This window comes from Schistocerca americana, chromosome 2 (assembly GCF_021461395.2).
Source record: "Schistocerca americana isolate TAMUIC-IGC-003095 chromosome 2, iqSchAmer2.1, whole genome shotgun sequence".
NCBI lineage: Eukaryota > Metazoa > Arthropoda > Insecta > Orthoptera > Acrididae > Schistocerca > Schistocerca americana.
This window is the reverse complement of record NC_060120.1, coordinates 72,309,280-72,334,439: the sequence shown is the minus strand read 5'-3', so window position 1 is coordinate 72,334,439 and position 25,160 is coordinate 72,309,280. Positions and strand designations below refer to the sequence as shown.

Genomic DNA, 25,160 nt, shown 5'->3' with positions numbered 1-25,160 from the left:
TCTGCAAAGAACATGGCGTGGTACGAATAGAAAAAGTGAAAATTGGTGGTCGAACAGCAAGGCTCCTTTTCGGTGGCTAGGGGGCCAAGTGTTCGCACCTTGTGAACTGAACGAGGCAAGAAGAACTGCAACATTGTACACACATCAAAAATAGTCATACACCACCCTGGTTCCCAGAACTCCTCAAGATAGATGTTGACTGTGGATATCGTATCACAGACACAGTTCCTTTGATTGTTCAGAGATGTCACTAAACCCGCCCAAAGATGTAAACAACCATTCATGAGCAGCGCCTACTTAGACGGAGGGGGTCCGACAGCCGATCGGTTCCAGTCACTCCAACAGGAAGGAGGTGCACGGCTCCTGTTGTCTGTAGTTCAACCGTGACCACACGGTGAATACCGCGGTTCGATCGCGTCCGCATTGTTACTTTGTGCCAGGAAGGGCTCTCAGCAAGGGAACTGACCAGACGTCTCGAAGTGAAACAAATGCGATGTTGTTCGGACGTGGAGGAGATACAGAGAGACAGGAACTGTCGACGACATGCCTCGTTCAGGCCGCCCAAGGGCTACTACTGCAGTGGATGACCGCTACGTACGGATTATGGCTAGGAGGAACCCTGACAGCAACACAATCATGTTGAATAATGTTTTTCGTGCAGCCACAGGACACCGTTTTAAGACTCTAACTGTGCGCAATAGGCTGCATGATGCGCAACTTCACTCCCGAAATCCATAGCGAGGTCCATCTTTGCAACTATGACACCATGCAGCGCTGTACTGATGGGCCCAACAACATGCCGAATGGACTGCTCAGGATTGGCATAAAATTCTCTTCACCGATGAGTGTCGCATATGCCTTCAATCAGACAATCGTCGGAGACGTATTTGGAGGCAATCTCGTCAGGCTTAACACTTTAGACACACCGTCCAGCGAGTGCAGCAAGGTGGAGGTTCCCTGCTGTCTTGGGGTGGCATTATAGGAGGCCAACGTACGCCGTTGGTGGTCATGGAAGGCGCCGTAACGGCAGTACGATGCGTGAATGCCATCATCCGACCAATAGTGCAACCATATTGGCTGCAGATTGGCGAGGAATCCGTCTTAATGGACGACAATTCGCGCCCCCATCGTGTACATCTAGTCAATGATTTCCTTCATGATAACGACATCGCTCGACTAGGGTGGCCAACATGTTCTCCAGACACGAACCCTATCGAATGTGCCTGAGATAGATTGAACAGGGCAGTTTATGGACGACGTTACCTATCAACCACTCTAAGGGTTCTATGCAGAATCCCCGTTGAGGAATGGGACAATCTGGACCAACAACGCCTTGCTGATCTTGTGGATATTATGCCACGACGAATACAGGCATGCATCAATACAATAGGACGTGCTACTGTGCATTAGAGGTATCGGCTTGTACAGCAGTCTCGACCACCACCTCTGAAGGTCTCGTTGTATGGTGGTACGACGTGAAATGTGTGGTTTTCATTAGCAATAAAAAGGGCGGAAATGATGTTTATGTTGATCTCTATTCCAATTTTCTCTACATGTTCCGGAACTCTCGGAACCGAGGTGATGCGAAACTTTTTTTGGTATGTGTATAATATAGCCCCGGAAGTGGACGTAATGTGGCTTATTATTCATGGCTTACTTTGGTTAGTGTTATGAAAGTCCGACGCTAAGAAGAGAATTTTCAGAGGTAGTTACACAGCAAGAGCCGTTGATATTTTTTCCGCCTTTTTTGACTTTTTTGAGTAGCACAGGAGCCCGACATCGCCACCAACTTCATCTCAAATTAGCAGTTGAGTACTGCATAATTGCTTGGATCAGTTGTGCGGTCTCTTTCTCAGTAATAAGTTTGTGTTCTGTAAACTTTGTGTGAGTACCCATATTTTATCCTTAGTCGTTTGCCTAGATAGGGTCCTATCTCAATTGCTACGATTTTTCCGCTCATCTTATTTCATTCAGCTGAAAAGTCATTTCAGTAAACTTTCACTACAATTAATAATCCTTCTTGAGTAGTAAATTTCATAATTATTCAGTGAACATAAGTTTGTTGTACTGTCTAGCAGACTTTGAAGGACCAGCATTAAGATTAATTAATGCGTAGGTGCCGAAGTAACAGTATTTGTAATATAATGTGCATATAGTTAACTATGTTTCCCATATTATGTTGTGACTGAAGTGTTCATCCTTGATTTGAGTCTACTGACAGATCATTTTCTGAGTCCTCATGCTAATAGTTGAGCCAGGCTTAAATTTCATATTACAATAAAAGTAATCACGAAGTACAACTTTCAGATGTCCCATTGGAACTAAATAGTGTAAGGAAGTGAATGCTCCTTGAGAATACAAATAACAATCAGTACAAAAGATACAATTATTTGAAAACTGTTTCAGTGGTAGCAATTTCCAATAAAAAATCTGATAAAATACTCCTATTCCAAAATAGTTGTGCTCCACCGTTTGTAATCATTTACCTACAATGATCAGTAGCTTCCTGCTTAATGTACAGACAGTAAGTGTTTTTGAGAGCCAATTGTTGCCTAAACGTATTAATACTCCTCTTGTAGTTTATGTCAAACCACTGGTACATTACTTGCTAAATTCTGCTACTGCCTTGTATCTTGTTAGAAAAACAGAATTTCAGTATTAAGTAAAGTCAGTCCCAATAGTTAACTTTCCTTATGAGCCATGCTAGTAGTTGGTCTAACTTTGCCTAATGAAGCTGGTGACCGTTTCCTTTTATATAACTGAGTTTACTTTATTAGTATAGAACCTTGGTACTGTTTGTCCTGTTACTGCTTCCCTTCAATAGAAATCTTTAGACAAACATAAACACCCCGATACCTTTCTATTAGGCAAGATCACGGTCTACACCTACATCTACATCTACATCCATACCCCGCAAGCCACCTGACGGTGTGTGGCGGAGGGTACCTTGAGTACCTCTATCGGTTCTCCCTTCTATTCCGGTCTCGTATTGTTCGTGGAAAGAAGGATTGTCGGTATGCCTCTGTGTGGGCTCTAATCTATCTGATTTTATCCTCATGGTCTCTTCGCGAGATATACGTAGGACAGAGCAATATACTGCTTGACTCTTCGGTGAAGGTATGTTCTCGAAACTTTGACAAAAGCCCGTACCGAGCTACTGAGCGTCTCTCCTGCAGAGTCTTCCACTGGAGTTTATCTATCATCTCCGTAACGCTTTCGCGATTACTAAATGATCCTGTAACGAAGCGCGCTGCTCTCCGTTGGATCTTCTCTATATCTTCTATCAACCCTATCTGGTACGGATCCCACACTGCTGAGCAGTATTCAAGCAGTGGGCGAACAAGCGTACTGTAACCTACTTCCTTTGTTTTCGGATTGCATTTCCTTAGGATTCTTCCAATGAATCTCAGTCTGGCATCTGCTTTACTGACGATCAACATTATATGATCATTCCATTTTAAATCACTCCTAATGCGTACTCCCAGATAATTTATGGTATTAACTGCTTCCAGTTACTGACCTGCTATTTTGTAGCTAAATGATAAAGGATCTATCTTTCTGTGTATTCGCAGCACATTACACTTGTCTACATTGAGATTCAATTGCCATTCCCTGCACCATGCGTCAATTCGCTGCAGATCCTCCTGCATTTCAGTACAATTTTCCATTGTTACAACCTCTCGATACACCACAGCATCATCCGCAAAAAGCCTCAGTGAACTTCCGATGTCATCCACAAGGTCATTTGTGTATATTGTGAATAGCAACGGTCCTATGACACTCCCCTGCGGCACACCTGAAATCACTCTTACTTCGGAAGACTTCTCTCCATCGAGAATGACATGCTGCGTCCTGTTATCTAGGAACTCCTCAATCCAATCACACAATTGCTCTGATAGTCCATATGCTCTTACTTTGTTCATTAAACGACTGTGGGGAACTGTATCGAACGCCTTGCGGAAATCAAGAAACACGGCATCTACCTGTGAACCCGTGTCTATGGCCCTCTTAGTCTCGTGGACGAATAGCGCGGGCTGGGTTTCACATGACCGTCTTTTTCGAAACCCATGCTGATTCCTACAGAGTAGATTCTTGTCTCCAGAAAAGTCATTGTACTCGAACACAATACGTGTTCCAAAATTCTACAACTGATCGACGTTAGAGATATAGGTCTATAGTTCTGCACATCTGTTCGACGTCCCTTCTTGAAAACGGGGATGACCTGTGCCCTTTTCCAATCCTTTGGAACGCTACGCTCTTCTAGAGACCTACGGTACACCGCTGCAAGAAGGGGGGCAAGTAAATATCTTTCACAGCATTAACATTATCGGTATATTGCTAATTTAGCAGTAGCCGGCAGTGTTACACGCCTTAAAGACAGTCATTTATTACATAATAACTTCCCGTCGCTTAGTACGCAAGTACTACTGCCGTAGCGGCACAGACTTTGAACGTAATGGCTCGATTTTCGGCCTCCTGTCTCTGCTCTGTGAGTCTCCGCTCAACATTCATTCAATGGGACACTCAACTATTCATTTAAGATATCGTGCACAAGAAGAAATTAATATTGAATTTTACTGGCCGTATGTGGCAGTCACTGAGGTTAACTTTAACAATATTAAACTTCCTGGCAGATTAAAACTGTGTGCCCGACCGAGACTCGAACTCGGGACCGTTGCCTTTCACGGGCAAGTGCTCTACCATCTGAGCTACCGAAGCACGACTCACGCCCGGTTCTCACAGAAGTAAAGCTGTGAGTACCGGCCGTGAGTCGTGCTTCGGTAGCTCAGATGGTAGAGCACTTGCCCGTGAAAGGCAACGGTCCCGAGTTCGAGTCTTGGTCGGGCACACAGTTTTAATCTGCCAGGAAGTTTCAAATCAGCGCACACTCCGCTGCAGAGTGAAAATCATTCTTTAACAATATTATTTTTTTTAATTTCTCGATGGGAATTAATTAGATTTGGTGGGTTTGTCAGTTTAATGGAGTTTGGTTATGACGCATAGTAAAAGTTTTTGTGTATCACTAGAACTGCCTCATAGTCACTGATACCAGTTTCTCTGAGGGCATCCTCAAAGTGGTGGCGCCTGTATGTTTCAGTTAGACGTAATACACTTCCACCATGAAGGCATTCCAAACTGATTGTTCTAGATAATATTTTGGGAAAGCACTGTGAAATGTGTCACAGGATATCTTCTCATGTGGACTTGTAACAAAATTGTAATGAAACCAGTTGATCGTTGCATGATTAAAGTCACCTTCGATGACTACCGTATGATTTGGGAACTTATGGTCAAGACAACTGAGATTTTCTCTAAAGTTTTCGGTCACATAAACAGGTAAATCTAGTGGTCAATAGGAAGGTCCAATCACAATTTTTTGCCCACCCCATATTCAGCAGAGTATTGCCTAAACAGTGTCACACGCTGCTTCAGTTATTATTGCGGCAGATTTGGGTTTCTTGTCTACAGCGACAAACACGACTACACCATCTCCAGTTCCCGTTAGCCTATTGTATCGACATTCAGTTAAATTTTCCCCATAATCTCACTGCTGTCAACCTCAGGTTTGATCCAGTTTTCCATACCTAGTACTACAGGAGCCTCACGGCTTTTTAGAAGCGCTTCAGACTCTGGCATTTCGCTACAAATGCTGCAGCAGTTAACCACTAGTATTTTAATACTCTCGCTTGTAGGAGCATTTCTTCGGATCTTACCCTAATACTTCTCAGTTTCCTACATCTACCATTATCTGAACTAGGTGGGAAGTTGCCTAATCTGAAAAGCCTTGTGTGCTGTATGATGCGTTGTGCACACCGCATTCTTTTAGGTGTCCCTTACAGTGTACCTTACAGTTCTCTACCCTAAGTCTGAAATTTTACAGACCAGCTTGCCACAGAATTTTACAGTTTAAGCTCTCCACTCGACTCAGAATCACGGGGCCACGATATGTTCTCGGGCCAGTGCTGCAGATCGTGAGCATCGATGGAACTCCATGAACGAGGCTGGTATTCTCAATCTTCTCTGTCAGTCGCTGGAATGATACGCGAACGATCTTCGTGCCCAAACGACAGGCATCGTTTGTCCCAAAATGCGCCACACTTTGTGGCTGATTACACGCTGTTCCCTCAGTGGCTGGCACTATAGCGTCCAACATTTTGAATGAAGCCCCAAGATATACACACTGAGTGCATCCTTTCCTGCCATTTCCCTAAATGGTACCATTATTCGCAGTACATTTGAACTGCTGGTGAATAATGTACCCTACCCTGCTGTGTTTGCCTTCCTTTTCCACGGGATACACAACATTTCCAAACAGGTGCAGCGAGTCTCACTGTATCAGTTTCAGTGGAAGAGAACACCTCGAATTTGTTGGTCATGGGGATGGCTGTAACATCCTGAGTTCTCCTCAGTCCTTGTGTCCCCTGCACAGGACGCCTAGAGCAACGACTGACATGCCACTCACAGTCAAGTGGACGAGTAGTTACAGACCGCATATTACCTACAGAAGACACAATATCCACAAGAAATCATAGTGCTTGAGGTACCTTTGGTGTCTTTGGTACATGACTCTCGGTAACCATATTTGCAACAGTTTTCAACCACTTGAGAGCAGTCAAGCGGATTTCCAGTTGCTTATGAACAGCAACTAACTCACCCCGTGTTCGAGAACAACATACACAGTCGGGCTGCAATATCCCTTGTGCAATATTTTGGAAAACAATAAGTAGATAACTGATTCTTTACATATCGTTTCGATAAATGATCGTTCATATCATCTATGAAACGTGTAACTAACCAGCTGTATAAACTAAGGTTGATTCTCTTTAATTTATGGGTCTGATATGCTACAAGTATTACCACCACTTTTTTAGAACGTAGCGATTTACAGCCAAAAGGAGGCGTCTATTACGCTAACTTGGTACAAAATTTGCTGTTTCTCTGAAACATTTTCCAGGTTACTGTCTCTAATAAAATCCACAACAACGATAACGTACCATTAATACAGACAATATACACTCCTGTTAAAAGAGAAAACGAGTGTGACGCGATACGTTCGTTATTTACAGTAACTGTAAATCACAAAGGGCGATGGACTACAAGATAGATTTGCACAATCACTTGTAATTTTCGTAATAAACCTTTGCAAGTCTCTTGAATGAACACTCGTAACTCCTAAACATTTTCAGAACTGTACGATTATTCATGTTGACATAAACCGATGTTCGAGATGAACGATTCCTTCAATGAGGATACTTCTGCAAAAATTGGATAAGGCACAAATGTTAATTGAAACTGACGTTATCGCTTATATTATGTTGTCTGTGGCACGCAGTGTACGAAAATTATTTATCTCGACACATTTCTCGAGTTATGGTGTAATAATGACGAAAAGCACGTTTAAATTTGACGCTCAGTTTTTGGAACAATGTTTTCGAGAATATTTCATCCGATACACGTCATTTTGTTCGGACACAAAGGAAAAACCGAAAATCGACTAATATACGTCAATACAAGAAAATAAATGTGCGAATTGCACGGATTTTGCAAGTAGCTGCTTTCGTGTTGCGGCTTTAGTCCAGTGTGCCGCAGATGAAAACTGCAGCGGCAGGATATCTCACGAATATGACGCAAGATGTGGAGCAAAAGGCACGTCTTCTGCTTGGAGCTGCATCTATGACGTAATACTTCCTGATCTTTGTGTCCCAAATTGACAGACTTCTGCAGCTACATTTACCGGTTATGTAGATACTATATGCAAAATTTGTTTGTATATACAATAATAAATTAAAATTAATAATAAATTAAAATTTCATACATGTTGCTGATGTTTCACTGCATTAACAGCGAAAACGTGCACTATAAACATTCTTCCTTTCATTATTTTGAGGGGCGGAGAGGTACCAGTGTGAAAAAGTTTCGGAAAGGTTAGAATTTATGTGTAAAGTTTGTTGGAAGTCGCTAAGTGCCCTCATTCTCAAATACTGGATGAATAAAGTCTGGGTAATTTGCAAGCCGTCAGTTTCGTTACCTCGAGACACGTACAGTTTCGAACATCAATTGTTGACTTATAGTGTTAAATCTTTATCGTAAGTTTATACTCCTTAATGAGTAGAGTGTGATACTATTATAAATTCCTCAATTCGGTAAATTGCATGAAATAGTGAAAATCAAATTTTTGTTGTTCCTGGAAGAAAACTGCAACTGGCATGGGTTTCAACCGTTTATTAATATAGATAATTTATTGCTTTTGGTTGTAATGAACAGGTACTCTCAATGAGAAGTCCTTTAGAGCGATATTATGTAACGTAATATCTTGACAAACCACTTGAGTGGTTTGAAATAAAGATGGAGGAAAGTAAATAATACAGTTTATTCGGAGTTTACTATTCTACGCTAGTAAACAGCCTGAATAACTTTCTACTTCATCAGATGATATATTAGTGAATAAGTAACCACTACTTTTATCGTAGTTTTAGTACATCTAAATTATACAACCGACGCTTCTTTCTAAAGTATAATACGATGATAATATCCTGAGAGGTTTGGAACTCTCATTCTAAGCTGTGTTGGCTACCATGTTCCAGTAACAACACTATACAGTTAAATGTGAGTGCTATTAATACCCACAAGCTCGTGTTATACGTTACCTTGCAAGAGGTACAGGGAATAGACAAAATAATGTGAGCACCTGTACTTACTTGGGAATGTTTTTCTTAATAAGAGCTTGGACCTCCGTTTGGCCTTAATACAGCTGCTATTCTTCTTCGAATACTGGCATATAATGACAGTATAGTCTCCAGTGGAATGTTACGCGGCTCTTCGATCAGAAAATCTTCTGACTCCTGTACTGACGAGAGAGGCAAAAATCTGCTCCGGAGTCTCCGCTCCAATACCACCCACGAGCGTTCGATAATGTTCAAGTCCGGGGACTGTTCTGGCCACGGAAGACCCTGCAGTTCAGTTGCATGCTCCTCGTATCACGATTGCAGTGTCCTTGCTGTGTGAATGGGTGCATTGTCGTCCTGAAATATGGCATCATTGTTCGGGAACCTTTGACTAATGGGGTGCACCTGATCACCTAAAATGTTCACATAATTGTTGGCAGTAACACGGCCTTTCAGAGTAATGATGGGACCAGCAGAATACCGTGATATGACTGCCCACACCATCACACTTCCACCTCCATGCTTAACCATGGGAGTCAAGCAATCAGGATTGTAGGCTTCTTTTGGCGTTCTCCAGACGTAAGCCTGACCCGATGTTGGAAATAAGGAAAACGTTGACGGGTCGGACCAAATGACGAGTTTCCACTGATCAGCCGTCCAGCATTTAAGCTCCTGACACATGTTTTACGCTTCTTTGCGTTGGTTGCCGTCACTAATGGTTTCGGTATAACAGCTCGTCCCTTGAATATTCGCTTTATGGAGTTCTCGACGGACATTGTCGATAGATACGGGGTCTCTAAGATAGTTATTGAGCTCTTCAGTCAGTTTAGCCACCGTAGTTTTGTCTTGTCTTGACACAATTCGTGTTAGCGTACGACGATCTCTGTCATTTAGTTTTGATTTGAGCCCACTATTACGTTTACACAATTGTGTTTTTTACATGTTTTTATAGGCCGCCAGGACTGTTGAAACAGTTGCTCTTGAAACATTCAATAAATTTGCTGTCTTGGTTACTGATGCTCCAGCTAATCGGGCCCCACAATCTGCCCTCTTTGGAACTCTGTTTGGTCTTTCATTGCACGTCGACCTCGGCCTCTGAATGTAAATATGAAGTGTGCACAACTCGCATACAACCTGCACTGATGCCTAGTACGTACTGAACACGCACAGTCGAGCGCGTCAAGTGCCTTACCTTCGTTGTTGACAGTCAATGACAATCGTTCCATTACTACCATTGCTCACACTTTTTGCCTATCCCCTGTAATTCTCTGACTCTATAACAGCAGATGAGGTGTAAGTTGTTAAGTACTGGAGAGCACTGAGCAACGTTTTTCAGTAAAGGTTGTTGTTGAGTTGTAGCTTTTCAACTTTCATGGGGAGCTGTAGTAATATAACTCACATACATATATTATTCATGCCCCTTTATTTAGAGGATCGAGAAAATATTACAGAGAAATTTTCTGGGATACAACTCAAGAGTATATAAATTTCTAGTAATGTAAAACATCGTATTTATAAGTACAATTGTTATGGCATATCGTTGAAGCGTAGATGACATCAGTAGACAAACTCTTTTTGCTGACCCATAGGGGCCTTCTTAGAGTTAAGGATCGGATACGCGTCCTGCGAAGAGCACCACCTTCGTCTTTTGATCCAGAATATAGAAGAGGAATGGATGGTCCGCCCTGAAGATGATTGGTGGTGGAGGCGTGTTGTGTAAGGACGTTGCGACTGCACCACCGATAACAGCTGAAACAGATAAATATTATCAGATTACGCTTAGTGCAGGACCTGTTTGCAATTTATTTGCACTCATTCTTCATTTTCTTCAGTGTACCGCAATTAACGCAATTTTTTGTTTGCAGTTATGACTGCGTTTTAACCATTATTGGAGAGATGGTGTTGCTACTTTACTTCTAAGCGTTTTAATCATACTATTGTACATTTAAGGAATTGTGATTGCTGGTATCCAAGTTGCAGCGTACAGTGATAATGGGGTTAAGCAAGCTCAAGCGACACAGCAACGTATTGGTAGATAGCCATGGATATATGAACCACATCGTCCATTGGAATTAATGACTTCGTCACCTGATGCAACAGAGAACTACAACCGATGCTGATCGCAGGAAATTCGAATGAAAAGTTCTCGGGGACGTGGCTCTGCCACCACCAGCTTATATTCTAACAACAGTGGTTACAGTGTGTGTACAGTCAGCTGCTTCTCGTGTAGTTCGCCCACATCTGTTCACAGCGGAAACTCGTAACAAGTGACGCCACAGCTCCAAAACTGGTGGCCGAACGTCTTCAGGCACATGCAGTGGCCGTGGTTGTTTCTTCGATGCAACAGACACTGGCAAGTCGCATGCTTCACCAGAAACTGTCTCAGTCAACGCTTTATCACGGCAGCAGTTTCCGTCCAATTTATAGTAACAGCTCAAACTTTTTTTTTTTTAATGATCAGTCATCTCACTGGTTTCATGTAGCCCACCACGAATTCCGCTCCTGTGTCAGCCTTTTCATCTCAGAGTAGACCTTGCAACCTACGTCCTCAGTTATTTTCTGGATGTATCCCAGTCCCTATCTTCTTCTACAGTTTCTACTCTCTATACCTCCCTCTAGCACCATGGAAGTTATTTCCTGATGTCTTAACGGATGTCCTATAGTCTTCTTCCTTCCTCTCTTCCCGATTCTGCGGATAAACTCCTCATTCCTTACCTTATCAGTCCACCTGATTACCAACATTCTTCTGTTCGTCGCATTCCAAAGGGTTCTTTTCTCTTCTGTTCCTGTTTTCCCACATCCTTGTCTCACTGCCATACAATTCTGTGCTCCAAACGCACATTCTCAGAAATTTCTTCCCCAAATTAAGATCTATGTTTGATACTAGAAGACTTCTCTTGGTCACGAATGCCGTTTTTGCCCGTGCTAGTCTGTTTTTCATGGCCTCCTTGGTTCGTCCATCACGCATTATTTTCCTGTCTAGATAGCAGAACTTTATCTGCTTCTTCATCCCCATTTCTGATAAGCTTCTCATTGTTCTCATTTCTGCTGCTTCTCATCACTTTCATCTTCCTTCGATTTCATTCGATGTATTGTATTCTATACTCTATACCAATTAGAATGATCATTCCATTCAGCAAGTCCCGTAATTCTTCTTCGGTTTCACTGAGGATAGCACTGTCATCAGCAATTCTTATCATTGATATCCTTGCACCTTGAATTTTAATACCACTCTTGAACCTTTATTTACGTCATTTTGACAAATAAACCCATATTACACCACAGACAACGAGGTTGTCTATGTTCAAGGCGTACCATGGTAAACACCGGCTGTTTACGTACAAGGTAAGGGAAACAGACATTCCGAGTACTACTTCCTGCAGAGGGAGCTCGAGCCATGGCCTGCAGGAAGTATCTGTACGCCCACCCTTTTTAACCCATGTACTTCGTTATTGGTCTTCTACTCACATTGTTCCCTCTTCGTTCTTGCACATATTACATATCACCCGTTTTTTCGTAAGTCCCTCGATAAGGTGTAATTGGCTTTCTCCACCCTATAATATTTCCCCTCTAGTACTAGAGAGAAGATTACTAATTTGGTTGCCTTAAGACACGACGTGCGGCTCTTCGTGCTACTTTGTCCCAACATTGAAAAATAATGAATAACATGTTAAAGAACAAGTTTAAAACAACATATGGTATAAAGGGGATTACTTTCATTTCTAAATATCCATGCAGACAATAGTATAAAAACAAATCGAAAGGTAAATAAATCTTAATCTAAAACATCTTCGAGAAGCAGAAAAAAAATTAGTTTTCCGTTCTGATTCTGTTTTCAGCATCAAACATAAGATTTTGCTAATCGAACATACCTTTCCTCATCTATTCTTTATGGTACGGCTTCAGCAGAGGCTGAAAATACCGCTTCAGTTGTAAAGTTGTTTTATCATCACACGACCGGTTTCGGGCCCTTATAAGCGCATCTTCAGGTGTCATAACTTGATGCTGTGGCCCCCGAGCGCCGTGGTGGACGTGTGCCATGTGCAGTGTGCTACCTATGAGCATAGGCTGCAGTGGGTGAGTCCAGCACTGGTAACACCGCCAAGTTCGTCCTGATGGGAGCGTCTGTTCGACAAGTAGTTGGACTTCGTATGGGGCGGCCGGCCGAGCAACCTCTGAATAATTGTGGGGGAGGGTCGTGATCCTAGGAGGAGTCATAGTGTCACCTGTCGTGACTTGAGAAGCTCATCATTGTAAACACCTGACGTGCTTTTCTTTGTCGCAAACGCAGCAACTACGTGACCGTCATTGTACTTGCTAATCACCCTACAGCCTTCGATGATGAGTTAGGAAAGCGCGTGTTTTCTCGAGTCAATTATAATCTGTTGTAGCCTGACGAGAAGCAGATATGTAGTAAAAGTGTTCCATTTTTTGTCCACATGTATGACCACTTTGGTCTAAGGTTGGAAGGCTGTGGTGACGACATCCGGCGGTAACTCGAACGGGAAATCGAAAACTCTTAGCTTATAGAAGCCGAGCCCCATAATGGTCATATCTGAATTTAAGATTCTTCGCGATTGAGCGCATGATTTTTTTACACCCCTCGCCACTGACTAATATGATGTAGACGATACTGCTCGTAACTCGGAGATGGATCCCGATTACGTCCTGTGGTTGAATTTTAACATCATCACATATAAGGCGTTCAACATCAAGAGCTCGGGACCGAGTGTGATCAGGTTGAAAGCTGACCCTTGTAGTAGTGTGTGTGTGTTTGTGTTTGCCCGAGCGCCTGGGCCATGTCATGTCAGCTGTGACGGACTCTCCATTAGTGGGGTCGAAGTAGAAAACAACTACTCACAAAGGCGACTCCATGAAGAGGACTCAAACAACACATCCGCGCCGCTCCACTACCGAAGGCTGACTGCACCATTAGGTTATCCGAGAACGTCTTACTATCAGACTCAAAACTTCCATATGTCGTTAACGATGTGTCTACAATCAACACTCGCACATTCATGAAGTATATTCCCGTACTGGGAGACATTTTAATTGAAAGTCGCTTGAATGGTGTAGGCAGATAAATACGATACATTGTCCGTAATCGTAACTGCGAATACATTTCACGTTTTTCATAATGGCTTTAGTCGAGCAATGCATGTTCATACGGACTTGCATACATATCCGAAGGAACATTGCATCGTATTTCCAAACTATCACAGGCACTGCAGAGTCGAATTAGTTAACATCTTCTGCTGCGCCTGCCACTGTTCGAATGCTGAGCAACTGGTTATTTTCCCGTCGCTCTGTGTTCACCACTTTAGTCTACAATCCGTATTTCACGAAATTCAGCAGCATTATCACACGGTTATTGTAAAACTGATCTGAGTTGTGGCGCAAGCGTTTTGTAGCCTGAGAACCTCAGTGTTAGCATTTGCATTCCTTGTGCAGTTTTAGAGTTATTCTGAAATTTTCTTTCTTCGTTTTATCGACAACCCAGTGGGATAGCAACGGCTATAAGCGGAAATCTTGTCATCTCTTTCACCAAGACCCACTTAAGTTTCCTGTCTATATCTGTACGCTATTCTAGCCGACAGTCTAATATTTCACTTCTAGCTTGTAGCTTCTACATTGACGTTGATTTTCTTCTTGAACTTAGTGGGAAGTCTTAGTTTTAATAAATCTGAGCCCTGAAACAAAGTAATCAACGATTAGCCGTGAATTGTCAACACCTGCTGACACGTTTTAATTGTCCTATCAACTTCACAATGTTGCATTCTGTCTTCGGTATTTTTCACGTCAAGAGTCGGCGTAGTTTCAATGTGACCTCGTTAGGCAGAAGAATTGCCAAATCCCACCCCGTTATCTCAGTACTATTCTCCGCGCTTTCAGACGCCCATCATTTATTTCACTATACATTACCGCGTCATAATTAACTCCACAAAGTAATTCATTCATTCCCCTGTTGGATGGTTTCTAAATGGCTCTGAGCACTATGGGACTCAACTGCTGAGGTCATAAGTCCCCGAGAACTTAGAACTACTTAAACCTAACTAACCTAAGGACAACACACACATCCATGCCCGAGGCAGGATTCGAACCTGCGACCGTAGCGGTCGCGCGGTTCCAGACTGTAGCGCCAGAACCGCTCGTCCACCAGCTGGATGGTTTCTAATAACCCGTTATAACATCTCTTCCATTTGTATGTAATCAATCACTAGATTTCCCTGGACACATTCGTCGTGCTCCCTGGAATCCTGTACATTCTGACAATACATTATCAACTTGAAACTTCTCGTCAGATTAAAACTGTGTGCCAGACCGGGATTCGAACTGACGACCTTCGCCCTTTGGCAGCAAGTGCTCCACCGACTCTTTTTTTTTTGTTTTTGGGTCAGGGCAGACGTCACATGACACCCGTTCTAGATCATCGTTGATCACTCAGGTTTTTTATTAAAAAGGGCATCCAGTCCTCTGAGCGAAGACGCTGAGGTTCTGTGCCGGTGACTTAGCTACCCAAGGAGGAGGAGGAGGAGATTAGTGTTTAACGTCCCGTCGTCAACGAGGTCATTAGCGACGGAGCGCAAACTCGGGTGAGGGAAGGATGGGGAAGGAAATCGGCCGTGCCCTTTCAAAGGAACCATCCCGGCATTTGCCTGAAGCGATTTAGGGAAATCACGGAAAACCTAAATCAGGATGGCCGGAGACGGGATTGAACCGTCGTCCTCCCGAATGCGAGTCCAGTGTGCTAACCACTGCGCCACCTCGCTCGGTTACTTAGCTACCCAAGCACAACGCACATAGCCACTCAGCTCTACTTCCTCGTGTACCACATCTCCTCGTTCCAGGAGTCGTGCAAGTTTCGCGGGAGAACTTCTGCGGAGTTTGTAAGGTAGGAGATGAGGTACTGGAGGAAGTACAGGTGTGAGGATAGGTCGCGATTCATGTTTGGGTCGCTCACCCGGTACAGCACTTTTCCACGAACGGCGAAGGTCCCGAGTTCGAGTCTCGGTCCAGCATAAAATTTTAATCTACTAGGAAGTTTCACATCAGCGCACTCTGCGATGCAGAGTAAAAATTGCATTCTGGCAAATTTACCAACATGTCCAGCGGATTGTGTGATCTGCATGTTACTACTGAACATGCTTCGAGGATGTGTATCTTGGGCTGTGCTTATCTTAACAAAGTACGAATAAAATCACAATTACAAAAAATATGTTGGCTTCCGTGACCTGTGTCAATCGCATTAAAATCCTTCTCGGTGTACTTCCCGGACGCCTTATAAAGTGCTTAAAAATGTTCAAAATATTAAAATGTGTGTGAATTCCTAAGCGACCAAACTGCTGAGGTCATCGGTCCCTAGACTTACACACCTACTTAAACTAACTTAAACTAATTTATGCTAAGAACAACACACTCAGCCAGACCCCAATGAGGACTCGAACCTCCGGCGGGAGGGGCGGTTCTAGGCGCTACAGTCTGGAACCGCGCCACCGCTACGGTCGCAGGTTGGAATCCTGCCTCGGACATGGATGTGTGTGATGTCCTTAGGTTAGTTAGGTTTAAGTAGTTCTAAGTTCTAGGGGACTTATGACCTCAGAATTTAAGTCCCATAGTGCTCAGAGCCATTTGAACCAAGCCTCTAACCGCGCGGTAAGTGCTTAAAATACCAACATTAATTGACGTTTCGGCCGAGTTGCAAAAACCTTCAACTGGGTCCTCCGAGGTAGACCACTGCAACTCAGCCGAAATGTTGACTCATTTCAGTACCTTTCACTTTAAGTGTTTTAAAAGATGTCGCGGCAGTACACCCAGATAGGCTTTAACAAAAAAAAAAAAAAAAAAAAAAAAAACGCAACTACCTCTAAATAGACAGAGCTCCCGATTTTCTTACCTTCTCTTTTTTCTGAGTCAGAGAACACTGATGTAAAGTCAATTTCACAATTACGAAAGAATTTAATATCGTTATCTAACAACAAGAATGTCACATCTTCTGCAGCAAATCACTTATGCGAGCGAGATACTGCAGTGGTTAGCACTCGCATTCTGGAGGTTGACATTTCAAATTCGCATCCAACCATCCTGATTTAAGGTTTCCCGCTGTTTCCCTAAATCACTCCAGGCAAATACCGCGATGTTTCCTTTGAAAAGGCGTGGCCGATTTCCTTTCCCGTCCCTTACTAATCCGAGCTTTTTCTCCTTCTTTAGCGAGCTCGTTAAACCCTTATCTTTCTTCCTTCCTTTTCAAAATTACTTACCGGTTGCCGCAGCAGCCTCTGTGCCTTCTTCGTTAACCTCGATGAAAGCTTTGTGCAGTACTTGGTTCACTTTAAGTTTCTCTTCACTGATTCCAGAAAAATTTGCGGCGTAATCACTGAACATTGAAGTCATGCCGAGCTGAAATTAAATGGCCAAACGTTTCAAACAAAGTTTGTTATATATTCATAGTATTTTTCCTTATACATCTATGACAACAATAGCAGAAAATGGTTCCATATAAATTCAGTTGACAAAAGTGGCTACTACTTTTCTAATAGAGGCACATAAACATGTGACATCTCGAGCTTTTGGGACAGAGATGCAGTGCGGGTGATTTTGCTAGATGAGGACAAACGGCAGGAATGGATTCCTTATAAATAGCAAAAAAGGTCATATGGATACATGGCCATAGATACGTCCAAGGGAAGTGTGTTCACTTGAAGATAAAGATGAAAGACCTTTCACCGTGTGAGTTTCAATAATTGAAAGCCCATGTGAGAATACACTAGGTGAAAGGGAATGTGCTCTTGTACTAGAGTTTTAGCTCCACACTCATGCAAGTAAGAACGAGTGTTACTATACTTTAAGAACGAATCTTACTACACTTTCCACCACCTAATTTCAACTATTTTTCAAGGTCTCCAACTAATCACTTTCATCTACATTTCAAAGTCGTCATCCAAGAACACATGTAGATTTTCGTAAACAGTAGACTTTTTTGGGATATTTGGTAGGGTAACGTAAAAAAAGTAATTGAATGTGGCTAGATGGATGAGCTATAAAAATAGTTGATGTCGGTAGTTGGAAGTACAGTAACCGTCGTATCCTACTGTGATACTAAAACACTGGTACCGCCGAAACATACACACCTGCTTGACTTATTCCCGCGTGTGTTTTCAGTCATTGATACCCTACACTGTGAAAGATCATTCATCTCCACCTTGAAGTAGATGTGCTGTGACAGAGATTTCGTTCCCTGTAGTTATCACAGATCGAGTTCAATAGTATTCTTTGCTTGTTTATTGCCTACAGTTTTAATGTCGATTCAGTTTATGTTTTACTGATTTTTCTTTACACAGATGTTAAAATAAATCACATATTTGAATGTATTAAACCGTATTTGCAGACTTTTGTTCTTGCGCTTTTGTGTAATATTAATTCATAATCTTGTGATTTAGCTAAATGAATTACTATGTCCAGTAGGCTTTAATCAACATCCATTTTAATAACTGTGTCATTAATCGAAGAAGCAGACAGGTGAGTATGGAAAAATGGTGAGGGATATGGAAGGGAGGATCGGGTTTTGTATTTAAGAAAGAAAAGGTATTTTATGGGAAGATATAGCGTATGATGTGTGGATCAAAAGGAAGAAGAGATACGTTTGCGAAAAGAAATGAAATTGAAACAGTTTTGGGAGATTTACAGGTACGTAACGAAGAGTGAGTAGGAACATCTTTCGAGAAGGTATTGGTGACCTTGTAATTGAACACTGTAATTTCCTTGCCCTATTCTTTACTCATTCTTTTTGTAAAGTTTCAGAAAGTAATGATTATTTGAAATAATACAAGGTTGCGTCATAATCTTTAGTGCAACTTGACTATAAAATGTGGCTAGCGTAACGCCTAAAGGAATCAGATAATAAAGGGGAAAGTTATTACTCAGACGTACAGTAATATAATAAAATTTACAGAACAGATTATTTGATGATTATAGTTACGTGTATTGCTTAGCATTGTCTGTATTTCAGAAACATTCAGATTGTCAAGACTAAGGTATGTGCACGTACCTTTCATTGGAAACCCTCTTTACAATAAACATCGCAACTACAAGAGCCGACACAATTTAATAACTATAAATAGTCAGTTGCCACGAACAGTCACAAAGACATTGAACAGGTCTGGACAAGATATAAAAACATCCGATAATCACTGAACTGCTGTCGTGATACTTGAATTATATAGACTGAAGAGCCAGAGAAACTGGTACACTTCTCTAATATCGTGTAGGGCCCCCGCGAGCTTGAAGAAGTGCCGCAAACGACGTGGCTTGGACCCAACTAATGTCTGAAGTAGTGATGGAGCGAACTGACACCATAAATCCCGCAGGACTGTCCGTAAATCCGTAAGAGTACGTTCAAGATGGAGCTTCACCATTACTGGAGCAATTATCTGGATCGCTTATAAGGTAATTACTGTTGCACCTCAGAATGGAGATCTCTTCTGAACAGCACGTTGCAAGACACCTAAGGTATGCCCAATAATGTTCATGTATGGGGAGTACGATGGCCAGCTGAAGTGTTGAAACTCAGAAGGATGTTTCTAGAGGGATTCTGTAACAATTCTGGACGTGTTGGGTGTCGCATGCTCCTGCTGGAATTGTCCAAGTCCACTGGAATGCACAACAGACATAAATGGATGCAGGTGATCAGACAGGATTCTTACGTACGTGTCACTTGCCAGAGTGGTACGTGGACGTATCTGGGGTCCCATATCGCTACAGCTGCACGCGCCGCACACCATTACAGAGCCTCCACCAGCTTGAACAGTCCCCTGCTGACATGCAGGGTCCATGGATTCCTGATGTCTCCACACCCGTACACGACCATTCGCTCGATACAATTTGAAACGAGACTCGTCGTACCAGGCAACATGTTTCCAGTCATTAAAAGTCCAGTGTCAGAGTTGACGGGCCAAGGCGAGGCGTAAAGCATTTTGTCGTTCTGTCATCAAGGGTACACGAGTGGGCCTTCGGCTCCGAAAGCCCATATGGATGATGTTACAGCGAATGGTTCGCACGCTGACACTTGTTGATGGTCCAGCGCTAAAATCTGCAGCAATTAGCGGAAGGGTTGCACTTATGTCACGCTGAACGATTCTCTTCAGTCGTCATTGGTCCAGTTCTCGCAGGATCTTTTTCCGGCCGCAGCGAACTCGGAAATTTGGTGTTTTACCGGATCGCTGACATTCACGGTACACTCCTGAAATGGTTGTACGGGAAAATCCCCACTTCATCGCTACCTCGGAGACGCTGTGTTCCATGGATCGTGCGCCTACTATAACACCATGCTGAAACTCACTTAATCCTTGGTAACCTGCCATTGTAGCAGCTGTAACCGATCTAACAACTGCAACAACTTATTTGTTGTCATATACAGGCGTTGTCGACTGCAGCGCCGTATTCTGTCTGTTTAATTGTCTTTTTGTTTGAATACGCATGCCTATACCAGTTTCTTTGGCGCTTCAGTGTAAATTAGTTAATTCAATCCCGGTTCATTTTCCAGTTTATAGCATACATCCTAGCACTAACAACACGTTACGAAAATGCAGTTCGTATGACACTATGGAAAACGACTCTTAATTTTGTCAATGTAATAAGCAATTTAAAATTGTTCACTCTTGAATTTAGTAAATACGTCCACCTTGGCTACCAATTAACTCTTGAGAACAAGGCTGTGACAATAAACTTTTAAGAACACATAATCTCCGATGACTTGGCTTTGCTGTAACATGCATTTACTTTCAGCCCGCACTTCAAGAGATTGGTATCTAGTAATGAACTTGTTAAATAATCAGATACTTTACTTTGAAATCTGCAATGTTTGGTATTGTACGTAATAACAATTGCTCTTTCTTACCGCACAGATAAGCTGAAATAGTTATGCATTAATGTACGTTAACTAAAACAAATCCACCTTGCATGAATGACGTTTGTAACAGATTTTGAATGGTTTTAAAAGAGCAGAGATGTTAATATTAACTATTTACGACGTTTTGACAACCATCTTAAGCTGTCCAACAGTAGCATAACCGGTGAATCATTCACTTACAGCGAAGTGCAACACACTACAGAATCGTCTCCTTCCATGTTGTTGTTGTTGTTGTTGTTGTGGTCTTCAGTCCTGAGACTGGTTTGATGCAGCTCTCCACGCTACTCTATCCTGTGTAAGCTTCTTCATCTCCCAGTACCTACTGCAGCCTACATCCTTCTGAATCTGCTTAGTGCATTCATCTCTTGGTCTCCCTCTTCGAATTTTACCCTCCACGCTGCCCTCCAGTACCAAATTGGTGATCCCCCGATGTCTCAGAACATCCCTTCTTCTACTTTTATTTATTTAATCGTGTCTGAGCTACATCTGTAATCAATTAATACGATATATATACTAGATTACAAATACAAGTAAATGATAGTTATTCATTCATATATACATTCATGATCTTCACATAATGTAAGTCGTCATTATTGTCTAAAGCAAGGCTCATATCTCTCTCCAGTGTTCGGCACACTTCACTGCAGCGTCGTTGGCCAACCACAGGTCTTGGAAAGTGCATGGGGCCAGCAAAGATGGACAGGTCAGCAGGTGTGTCATGATTTGTTTTCCTCCACGTTGGCAGGGATCTTCTTCGGCGTATCCCCACTTGATCAGGTTATCCTGCGATCTTCCCATTTGACATCTAAGTCTATTAGGCTCTTCCAGACTCTCCATTCCAATTGTGATCCAGCAGGAAGTTTTTCTTTAATGTTCCAACTTTTCAGACTGCCTTTATCCAATTTCTGTTTCCACATTGATTCTCTAGTCGTAGACTGACTTTCGGTTAGTGGACGTTCAACTTTTATGAAGTCTTTCCTAGATTTAAGTCTTGTCTCCGCTGGCTGATGTGCGTACAGGGGACGTCTTCTATCTTCGCACTGCCTGCTTCGTTCGGCCATCGCCAACGTTTGCCATCTGATCTGTGGGGGGGCTATTCCAGAACACATATAAAGGAGATCACGGTTTGTAGGCTTCAGGCATCCCGTGATTAATCGACATGAGGCATTCAGTGCTGCGTCTAGCTTGTGAGCATGTGTCGATCTTCTCCAGACGGGGCATACATATTCAGCTGGAGCAAATCACAATGCCTTCTTCTAGTCAAGTTGTGTCACAAGCTCCTCTTCTCCCTAATTCTACTCAATACCTCCTCATTAGTTATGTGATCTTCCATAGGTGACTGAACACTTCCTTCCTGTGACCTTTTATATCTGATATCTTGCTGCTAGGTCTAATGTGTCTTCAAGAACTCCTGTCGACTTCAGTTCGAACACAATATATATTTATTAGACCAGCGTTGATATCCACACATTTAGCGCTATTTCGCATTTCGACATATGCCGCAGTCTCAATTCACGCTCCATTGTTTCCATACAACAGAACTATGCAACAAAAAGGTATATTGCACTCTCATATTACGCCACGATGTCTTCACACACAGAAGAGAACGACACTTTTTAAAACGAACATTTCAGCCCCATTTCTTGATACATACACAGGGAGCTGCACAGTGCTAAATCGCTCCAAAAACGCTTGAAAGTCTTAATTTATTCAGTTATGCTCAGATGTCTTGGCAGCTGCATGTGTTAGCCAACCACTAGTAAGTTTGCATAAATCAATCTATTCACAAAAGCCCTTTCTCTTATATTTCAAATTAATTATCTTAACTTGTTTTGACCACAATACGCTACATGTTGTAGCGTGTAACATTCCTGTTGTCCTCCACCCTCCATTCCTTTCACAAGAATTCTTCATCATACACCTTTTCACGACCTTCCCAAAAGCGTTTGCACTATCAGTGTCGTAACTGGTTATTTTACGACGTTCTAACCGTACCCTAGATCAGGGGTCGGCAAGTAATTTTAGGTGGGATCCGAATACTTCTGAAAAATTTTATCGGGATCTAAAAGAACATATTCCTTAATAATTTTAATTTTAATTTTTTTTCACAAAAATATGAAATACAACAGATGGGCATAATTGGATCCAAAATTCAATGCGAAAAGTTACATTTGTAGTCTTGACACAGTTTTCTAAAAGTGGGTTCACGTGGATTGCAACTTATAAGAAAAGTGTCTTCAAGGTGGGTGGCCCTTTTAACGATAATGGTTCTTTGAAAAATTCAGTTTTTAAATGAAGTATCACGAACATACCGGGTGATCAAAAAGTCAGTATAAATTTGAAAACTTAATAAACCACGGAATAATGTAGATAGAGAGGTAAAAATTGACACACGTGCTTGGAATGACTTGGGGTTTTATTAGAACAAAAAAAAACAAAAAAAAAAAACCAAGTTCACAAAATGTCCGACAGATGGCGCTGGACAGCAAAACGTCAGTGAGTGCGCATGACAATCGTGTATAAAAGGAGCTGTAATGAGAGAATCAACCCTCCCCCTCCCCCTCCTCCTCTCTTGGCAGGTCCCCGGACTCGTACACGCTCAGTGGACATTCGCGCGCCGGAGATCATCGCCATCAGTGTCTCGTGTGTGTGCCTTCGTTTTGTGTTTCGTGTTCTTTCGCCGTCACGTCGCCACTGTTCACGTGTGCAGTCGCAATCGTCCGTGTTATGTGCGCCGTGTCAACAAGTGTTAGTGTTTTTTCTCGTCCAGCGTGAACGGCTTCATGTTTATTGTTTTTCGTGTCTACAGTTTTTGCCCGCCGTTTTTATTGTATTATCTGTGCCACCTCTATGTCATATTATTGTACCACTCACGGCTGAAGAGCAGCGTAATACGCTGCTGACAGCCCGCCTTGTAAAAGGTGATTAAAATAACAATAAAGCATGTTGACGTTACCTGAAAAGGCGCTTTTAGTGAAGCTGTATTATCAGAATGGGGAATGTGCTAGTTCAGCGTTACGATCCTATCGCCATAGGAAGGGGATTAGAACGGGTAAACGTCCGTTGACAAATGCAGCTGTGGCGAGAATGATTTCGAAGTTCGAAGTCACGGGTTGTTTGGACGATAGACACCGTAGTGGCCGACCGAGCACAACGCCTAATGCTGCTGCGACAGCTCAGGAAGAAATGGAGACTGTAGCGGGTTCGTCTATGCACGGGGAAGTCAGCGCTTGTGCAGTCGCACGTCGCACCGGCATTCCATACACTACTGTTTGGTTGGCACTTAGGCGTACCCTCCGATGCTATCTGTACAAAATCCATCGGCATCATGAACTGTTACCTGGCGATTTAGTGAAGCGGAGGGCATTTGCGGTGTGGGTGTTTCAAAAGATGGCGGAAGATGACGATTGGTTGAGTAACGTGTTGTGGACCGACGAAGCTCATTTCACGCTCCGAGGATCTGTCAACGCCCACAACTGCAGAAATTGGGCTACCGAAGATACTAGAACTGTCGTTGAAACTCCATCGCACGACGAGAAAGTCATGGTATGGGTTGGATTTACCACATCTACCGTTATCGGCCCTTTTTTCTTCGAGGAAATGCGTGATTCTGGTTTCGTAACTGCTACCGTGACAGGTGAGAGGTACGCCGATATGTTACAGAATCGCATCATCCCCAGCCTGGCTGATAAACACCTGCTGGAACGTACGATGTTAATGCAGGATGGCGCTCCACCCCATATTGCTAGACACTTGAAAGATCTCTTGCGCGCGTCTTTTGGTGATGATGGTGTGCTCAGCCGCCACTTTCGTCATGCTTGGCCTCCCAGGTCCCCAGACCTCAGTCCGTGCGATTATTGGCATTGGGGTTACCTGAAGTCGCAAGTGTATCGTGATCGACCGACATCTCTAGGGATGCTGAAAGACAACATCCGAAGCCAATGCCTCACGATAACTCCGGACATGCTTTACAGTGCTGTTCACAACATTATTCCTCGACCACAACTATTATTGAGGAATGATGGTGGACATATTGGGCATTTCCTGTAAAGAACATCGTCTTTGCTTTGTCTTACTTTGTTACGCTAATTATTGCTATTCTGATCAGATGAAGCGCCATCTGTCGGACATTTTTTGAAATTTTGTATTTTTTTGGTTCTAATAAAACCCCATGTCATTCCAAGCATGTGTGTCAATTTGTACCTCTCTATCTACATTATTCCGTGATTTATTCAGTTTTCAAATTTATACTGACTTTTTGATACCATAGCCATGTAAGTAGCTAATTCTTCGGCCGATGCAGTTTTGTACGTTTGCAAGGAAATGTCTTCCTGCAGGTCTGTTATCTGCATTAGGAGTAAAACGTTTGAAAGAGGGAGCCACTTCGCAGTCACATCAGTCCATTCTGCCCCTGGAGAAACTACAAAAGGCGATTTCAAGAATCGTGACAACTTCACTACCTCTGAGAAATCTTGGAATGTTGCTGAAAATTCCTTCGTAAGATCTGAAAATAGGTAAGATTTGAAAATAGTGCAATGTCTTTTAACACTTATGTCGATTAGTGGCAGATTTGTATTAGGTAACTGTGT

General features: G+C 42.6%; 1 protein-coding gene across 1 annotated transcript in view; it reads right to left on the bottom strand.

Annotated features, from left to right (window-relative positions):
- Nucleotides 1-10,072: 10,072 nt before the first annotated feature.
- LOC124593786 (serpin B6-like) overlaps nucleotides 10,073-25,160 on the bottom strand; it is an 83,501-nt gene continuing 68,413 nt past the window's right edge. Inside the window, exons 7-8 of the mRNA XM_047132134.1 lie at nucleotides 16,925-17,063; nucleotides 10,073-10,415 (exon numbers count right to left, since the gene is read on the bottom strand). Coding sequence (XP_046988090.1) covers nucleotides 10,270-10,415; nucleotides 16,925-17,063 — 285 coding nt within the window. The 3' untranslated portion in view covers nucleotides 10,073-10,269. The remainder of the gene's footprint in view (nucleotides 10,416-16,924; nucleotides 17,064-25,160) is intronic.